Source organism: Oncorhynchus keta, chromosome 10 (genome assembly GCF_023373465.1).
Source record: "Oncorhynchus keta strain PuntledgeMale-10-30-2019 chromosome 10, Oket_V2, whole genome shotgun sequence".
Lineage (NCBI taxonomy): Eukaryota > Metazoa > Chordata > Actinopteri > Salmoniformes > Salmonidae > Oncorhynchus > Oncorhynchus keta.
The window spans coordinates 61,678,805-61,686,322 of record NC_068430.1 but is presented as its reverse complement, the minus strand read 5'-3'; the positions used below and the strand labels follow the sequence as shown (position 1 = coordinate 61,686,322).

Sequence of the window (7,518 nt, the reverse complement as noted above, 5' to 3'; positions counted from 1 at the left end):
GTGTCTCATGCTGTTTATTTAGGTGAAAGACAGGCTTGTTCCCACGCAGGTTAGGGCTGTGTACAGGCCTTTTAAACTCTCTCACGGGTCTGCTGAGACTGTTCGTACATGTGTGAGAGAGGACAGGGATGGTCGAGCCTCAGACAAAGTCGTCATTGTTTGACACTCAACAGCAAATGCGGCTCACCCGGCATGTCGTCTAGTCTATACCCGCCGACTTATGCCACCAGACAGACCCTTTGCCTCAGAAAGCAATGGAAAACACAGACTCATCTGTTTTTGTACAAAATATTTTAATAAATATTACTTTCCAAAACAAAACAAAGACTTGCCAGGAACAACTGCTCCCCCCCAAAATACTTTTAATTCTCAAGTTCTTAACACACTAAAGTGAAATGTACACAAATACTTTCTCTTATGTCATGATCTTAAGGGCAAACAAAAAATTATATTAAAAGTTTACAGCCTTGTGGTCTCTGATCTAGAAAGGCTGTGTGTCACATGACAGTTCTACAGTGTTCTTATTGGACCTCCTCTCTTCAAGTATCTCATTGGTCGAGTTCGTTTTGCATGGCCCGGTGACCAGAGTTTGCTCATTGCAGACCATTCCATTGAAATCGCCACCCACCCAGGGCACACAAAACCAATTCCACCATTTATTAGAGTTAATTACCATATATGCAAATAATATGCAAAGTAATCACAGATACATCAAAAACAGGTACATCTTTCCCAAAGTATCTAGGAATATAATTTTTTCCTGTCATTGACACATTTTATGCTGTACATGCAAATGTCAAGCTAACAAAACAAAAAAGTTTTGTTCCCTTAAAAGTATTTCATTGGCAAGCAATGAGTCTGCCACATTTAGTTGATTCAAATGACCCTGCAGCAGCAGAATCATCCTCCATGTGATTTAGTCCTTTCCCCTGCCATCCCACTTACATTTAAGTACTTACAAAAAAAGAGTCCTGGCAAAACTACCATAGAAATGGTTTCAAACAGACATCGTACAAAAACAGGTTGTTTTTTGGGGGGACAAAAATGCCCATCCAAATTGTTAAAAAATAAACTATTCTTTCAAGAACACTTTTGGCATTTATGAAACAAAGTGGAGGTCCAAAGGTATTTGGACAGTGAAACATTTTGTTGATGTTTTGGTTCTGTACTCCAGCACTTTAGATTTGAAATTATACAATGACTGAGGTTAAATTACAGACTGTCAGCTTTAATTTGAGGGTGTTTCCATCCATTAATGTGGATGCTACCATGATTACAGAAAATCGTGAATGAATCATGAACAAAATTGAGTGAGAAAGTTTGAGGCATAATCATACCCTTCCGAAAGATGCTATTCTCCCATTATTGGTAGTGGTGAAAGGTCAGCATGTCTTGGGGTATGATCTTTGTTCCTCAGACTTTCTCACTCATCATTATTCACGATTCATTCAGGATTATCTGTAATCATAGTAGCATCCACATTAATGTAGTGTTCAGAAACATATTCTATTCTTATTTACAATAAAAGTGACTCCAAAATGACATTACATTAACATTTAATTCATTTAGCAGACTTTCTTAACCAGAGCGACTTACAGTAGTGAGTGCATACATTTTCGTACTATTTTGTGCTGGTCCATCCATGGGAATCGAAACCACAACTCTGGCGTTACAAGCACCAGACTCTGAGCCACATGGGACATTACTTATCACTCAATTCTATTGGGCACAAAATAATCTGAAACAAAACAAACTGTAACCGCATCCAACAAGTTTGTAGAGTCACAGCCTTGATGTAGTCATTGCATGCTAGGAATAAGGGATCAAATACTACACTTTTAACTACTTTAATACACATAAGTGGATTTGTCCAAATGCTTTTGGTTCCTTGAAATGGGGAGACCATGTAAAAAAAAAAATGTATCGATGAAAATATCCTCAAATTAAAGCTGACCGACCATCTGCACTTTAACCTTCAAATCCACAGTACAAAACAAAAATATTCAATGTCCAAATACTTTTGGACCTGACTATTTATTGAAACAATATTTTCAAAAATAAGGAAGTTGTAAGCTTACAAAGCTGTCAAACCTTCAAATCTAAACAATGCATATAAATAAAAGGAATGATATTTTAAGGCTCTTGATTATTAAGTTAATAAATCAAATATAAACAATGATTAATAAAAAAAAAAAAATATTTACAGATCTATACAACATTCTACATCGACACAAATTCTTCATAGCGGCAGCAACTGCTGACAGACTCAACCTGCCCCAAACAAAAATAAATTATATTTTTTGTTAGTTGCTGTGGTATGGTGATGCGGAAGCGCGTACAACTACAAAACCAGTTACGAGGCTAAACCCACATTAATATTCATCGTACACAAGACTACCGGGAAAAAGCTTGCAAAAAGCCTTCGACAGCAGCTGACCGAACAACGTAGAGATGTTCTTACACGTACATCGATATCTCTATTTACAGAAGTGCTGCCTCGAAGTTAACTGGTTTTGCAAAAGACTGCAAGCAAACGCAGCACCCGGAAATCCAGCCAAACCACAGCCAACCGTTATTGCCAGTGTGAGCCAGCTTGTCGAAACATAAATTAAACACATGGAAATTTGTCTTCTTTGTGAAGGGTAAATCACAACTTTTTGATTCAAAAATATGACAACAGTATCAACAACTTTGGAGCGCCCCTCAGCTGACCTTCCAACAATGATAAACTGGTTGAAGTGGTCGGGCCAAGGTCGCCAAGCTGTGCGCTATACAATGAATTCCATTCGGTTTAAGCTCTGCGTCGACTCCAAGTCTCTGTTATCCTGTTTGTTAGTCCAGTTGGGGTGTTTGCCGGCCGTGCCGAGTGGCTGTGGGCTCCGCTCTTCCCGGTCCACTAGAGTATACGGCGTCTGCCTGGGGAACCTAGCCTTCTGAAGCCTCTTCTCAGACTCCTCGTCATCCGAATGGTGGCTACCCACGTCTGAGTTGTTTGTTCTAATTTTGCCATTGGTAAGAGAGTTCTTGTCCTCGTAGTGATAGTGGTTGGGGTGTTCTTTAACTGGGGGTAGGCCGTTGGCCGGACCGTGTTTATCGATGGGGTTCTTGATCTGGTTGAGCTGCTCACGCACGTTGTTGACTGCGTTGTTGGTGTCTTCGGCGGTCGTCGCAGGGGACGTCGACTGGGTGCTGACACCCGTGTGGGTGCTGGGCTTCCGGCGCCGCTTGAGGCACCAGATAAACGCAGAGGCCACAGCCAGGAGCCAGATGACGATGACTACGGACACCAGCAGGGGGACCAAGTAGTCTGCTGGAAGGAGAAATGGAGGGAGGGAAGGCGTCAGTTATCGAAGACTAGAACAAACGAGGGAGACTCGAATACCAAAAACTATACTCTAAGCAGAAGTTGACAGCAGCAGCAATGTGATATTCTCCCTCTTCCCATTAACACTTTTCAACTGCAAAATTCCCCAAATCCTTCAACCAGGATTTCTGGAAAACATTCAGGAATTTTTCAAACCTAGGTACATACAACCATCCCACCACCAGTGAAGGTCAATGTCTTTGCAAAAACAATAAATGGCTGCCTGTGTCCTGTGCTCTCACCATTGGGGTTGTGGGTCTGCCTCCTCTGGACACGGACTTCAACAATGGCTGTGATGATAGTGCTGTTTCCGTTTCGCTTGCTGACCAGGTCTATGAATTTGTCCGTGATCTCCTTGATAGGGGCCTTGCCTCGTCTGGGGTCCTCCGTTGACTAAAAAATAAATAATAATAGAGTTGTTCTTCATACAAGTAAAATAACAATGTAAACTAACTTCCATATCGCATTAAAATAATATTGAGTATACTGTGAGAAACAGGACAAATTAATCCTTGTGCGAATGTAGTTATTCTTAGGATGAGTGTCTGCTAAATGACTAGTGTTTCAAAACGGCCATTTGCTTGTTCTTGATAATCACGGAATTGAGGGCAAAATTTGAGCCAAAAAGGTACTTACAATGGCTACATTGATCTCGTTGTTGGTGGTGGCCGATGGCTCGCATGTCATGGACACAGAGTACTCTGACGAGAGGTTCCTCACCACATACAGACTCCTTAGCTCACCGCAGATGTGCTCAACAGTCAAGCCCTGCCACACACAGAGATGTCAAAAGGTTCCATGTATAAGTTCACAAGTATCAAAATCACAGTTTATCCAAAACTGTATACTGCTCCAAGACTTACCAAGGTATAAGAAATACTGCCAAACTGGATGTGACAATGTTTTGCCATTGGTTAAATTTACTTCCTAGTTTAAGTTTGGATAAAATGTTTCTATGATGTGGCTTGCACCAACTCACCTGTGGCATGGTGTCCTTGTTGAAGGTGAAGGTGACGTTGGCACAGTTGCTCTCGGGGTGGCACTTTGCATGGGGCGGGAGACTGTGGGAGGCCGACCAACACTCGCCCTGGCTGGGACATGGCTTGACGAAACAGCGCTCGTCCCTGACGGGCACACACGTCTGACCAACTGGGCACTCGCCATCGCTGTGACTTTTACTGTGGATCCGGCAGGATTTGGGACCGCACCAGATCTGGAGGGAGACAGGAATGTGGTTAACTGTGGTCAGTGATGGTGATAATTTGTGGTCATTAATTGCATAGTTAGCTCACATCACAATGGGTATTTAATATGGTACAAAGAAAAAAAGCTTGTCATAAAACCTGTGGTTTTGTACCTTTGTACAGGTGACCTTCCCATTGTGGCACTGGCAGGTGTTGCAATCGTCGTCCCATTTGGTCCCATCCACAGCCACTAGACTGTTGACAACACAGGGTCTCACAGTAACTGCAAAGCAAGAGGTGGCCATTTTAGTCTCTCAAGATTGAACCTGAAACATTTGCTATCGATGGCCAAAATCATAGATGTATTGTGTTTTATTCAGGTTGACTGTTTACACCTACATTGACTCTTGTTAATACTTAGGTTCTTGTGATGTTTATGGTAATAAAGCTATTGTACCATGCACTTATACATTGTTTATCTGATGTCCTGTTTATAGTTAGGTAAACAGCACCTAAAGAGCTATAGCACAAGGAACAAAAAGTCAGACCAAGTTACTGACTAAGATACAGTCCATTGTCATGGCAGAATCCAACAGGGATGATTATGATGGAAAATGTATTTATTGAAGACAGTATGAGCCTAGGCTCCAAAGGAACACATGAAGGGTAGAGGTCTTACCTTCTTGGCACCTGGGGCCGGCCCTCCCTGGTGGACACAGGCAGCGGTAGCCGTTGATCTCGTCTACGCAGGTGGAGCCGAACGCGCAGGGCGACGACTGGCACTCGTTGATGTCTGATGGGACAAGATTGGCAACTGTTAGGGTACTACTCTATTTCTGTCACTTCATCAATCTATATGCATCGGTCCATCTATCCTACTGATTAACAGACTGAGTGATGTCTTGGAATCATTTTGCTTAGACCGATATTTCCCAGGGCCCCAGACTAAAAAAAACAAACATATATTTTTTATTTTATTTACCTAGGTAAGTCAGTTAAGAACAAATTCTTATTGTCAATGATGGCCTTGTTCAGGGGCAGAACGACAGATTTTTTTATATATATTTTTTTACCTTATCAGCTTGGGGATTTGCTCTTGCAACCTTCCGGTTACTAGTCCAACACTAACCAGTAGGCTACCTGCCACCCCAAACTATGCTAATCAACTATGCTATCAAACTATGCTAATTATACTACTTTGTAACTTCATTATAAAAAAAACAAATGCATTCAAAACTATACCCTAGTTTCATTCCTAGTCCTTGGTGCTAGTTAACAGTTGGACTAACTCTGAATAGTCAAGGGAATTAGTGCAGGTGATCAACTTCATCTGAGCTCTCTTTAACTGGATCAAAGGGCTAACAGCAACGTGAACTTATCTAGCCAACTTATAAGTCTCATCCTCCATTGTGTTGTCCTACAAGCATCACCAAAGCCAAAAGACTTAAACCTGATTTAGCCCCGACTTAACTCTGACTTTTGTCACAGCTTAAGAATAGTGAGGGGGATGGGGGGGTGCAAAGGGTTAATACTCACTAATCCGGCAGTCTGGTCCGGCAAATCCCGCGGCACACTCACACCGGTACCAGTTATCTCCATCCACACAGGTTCCACTGTTATAGCTGCAGAGAAAAGGATAGAGAGAGTCAGGGGTCATAGCTCTTAACCAATAAGAATTGACTAAATGGGTGGGAAATATAATTCCATGTCTTAGAAAGTATCTAAATAAGCATCACTCAATTCTCTCTATTAAATGATTTCACCACAAAAATAGTTCCTTCAACGGATACATTTATATTATTCTTTAAAAAAAATGGCGTTGGGTAGAGGAGGAAGTGGAACAAGTAAAATGTCTGATTGTGAAGTCTTGAGCAAACAAAGTTACGCGAGTTGTTTGTGGCTCTTTGTCGACGCGGAGTGTATATGCAAGTCTGTGTGTATTATCAGCAGCAGGACATTCCTGTGGGCAGATATGTTTACTGGGCTTAATTTGGTTTGGGATTGACTTACCAAGGGTGGGGATTGCAGTCGTTGGAATCTGTAAAATTTGAAATAAAAGAAAGTTGGGTTAGACACAGAGTGCATGTCAGAATACTAACTCAATATGAATTTGTGGCTAGCTGAGAGGCCACATAACATTAATCTAAGAAATAAAACATAAAAAGTATATGTTTTTCCCTATAGTTAAGATTTAGCTCGATACATTCATTACATAATAATAATAATAATAATAATATATGCCATTTAGCTGACGCTTTTATCCAAAGCGACTTACAGTCATGTGTGCATACATTCTACGTATGGGTGGTCCCGGGAATCGAACCCACTACCCTGGCGTTACAAGCGCCATGCTCTACCAACTGAGCCACAGAAGGACCATAAAGGACGAAGGCCAAACTGTATTTATCTACTACGGCAGGATAAAAGGTAGTTCTAGTGAATTTTACACTATCAAGTTATGAACAACTAATAGTGCACAAGACTACAATTATCTACTAAGGATTTATTAGTATTAGTGAGGACATACGGGGACACACACACTCTGGGGTCACTCACTTTGGTTGCAGGTCAGGCCCTCCCAGCCCTCTTTGCAGACACAGGTGAAAGAGTCTCCACTGACTACACAGGTGCCTCCGTTCTCACAAGGACTAGGCAGACAGCTGCTGTTCTTAGCTGGAGAAGCAAACACAACCTTTAGCCAACATGCTAGCTAGCTGGAAAATGCTACACAGGCAAACATAACATTTAGCCACCCTGTTAGCCTCCCAATGCTACATGGGCAAACACAACCTTTAGCCTATCTGCTAACTAGCAAATGCTACATGGGCAAAATAAACCTTTGGCCTAGTTTTGAACCAAGCCTTCAGCTATACTACTAGTTAACAGAGGCAACTACCTCAGCAATTACAGTTTAGCAATGGAAAATCTAAACCAAGTGTTTTGTCAGACTCAAAATGTCTATTTTTAGGA

At 41.6% G+C, this 7,518-nt stretch overlaps 1 protein-coding gene across 3 annotated transcripts in view; it reads right to left on the bottom strand.

Moving 5' to 3' along the window:
* Nucleotides 1–274: 274 nt before the first annotated feature.
* Nucleotides 275–7,518, bottom strand: part of LOC118389130 (protein jagged-1b-like) — a 31,089-nt gene continuing 23,845 nt past the window's right edge. For 2 of the 3 annotated variants that reach the window (XM_035778915.2, XM_052527437.1), the window contains exons 18-26: nucleotides 7,105–7,221; nucleotides 6,559–6,586; nucleotides 6,085–6,170; nucleotides 5,228–5,341; nucleotides 4,722–4,831; nucleotides 4,344–4,577; nucleotides 4,001–4,132; nucleotides 3,607–3,757; nucleotides 275–3,310 (exon numbers count right to left, since the gene is read on the bottom strand). In XM_035778915.2, coding sequence (XP_035634808.2) covers nucleotides 2,769–3,310; nucleotides 3,607–3,757; nucleotides 4,001–4,132; nucleotides 4,344–4,577; nucleotides 4,722–4,831; nucleotides 5,228–5,341; nucleotides 6,085–6,170; nucleotides 6,559–6,586; nucleotides 7,105–7,221 — 1,514 coding nt within the window. In that variant the 3' untranslated portion in view covers nucleotides 275–2,768. The remainder of the gene's footprint in view (nucleotides 3,311–3,606; nucleotides 3,758–4,000; nucleotides 4,133–4,343; nucleotides 4,578–4,721; nucleotides 4,832–5,227; nucleotides 5,342–6,084; nucleotides 6,171–6,558; nucleotides 6,587–7,104; nucleotides 7,222–7,518) is intronic. The other variant, XM_052527436.1, reaches the window with a different exon arrangement.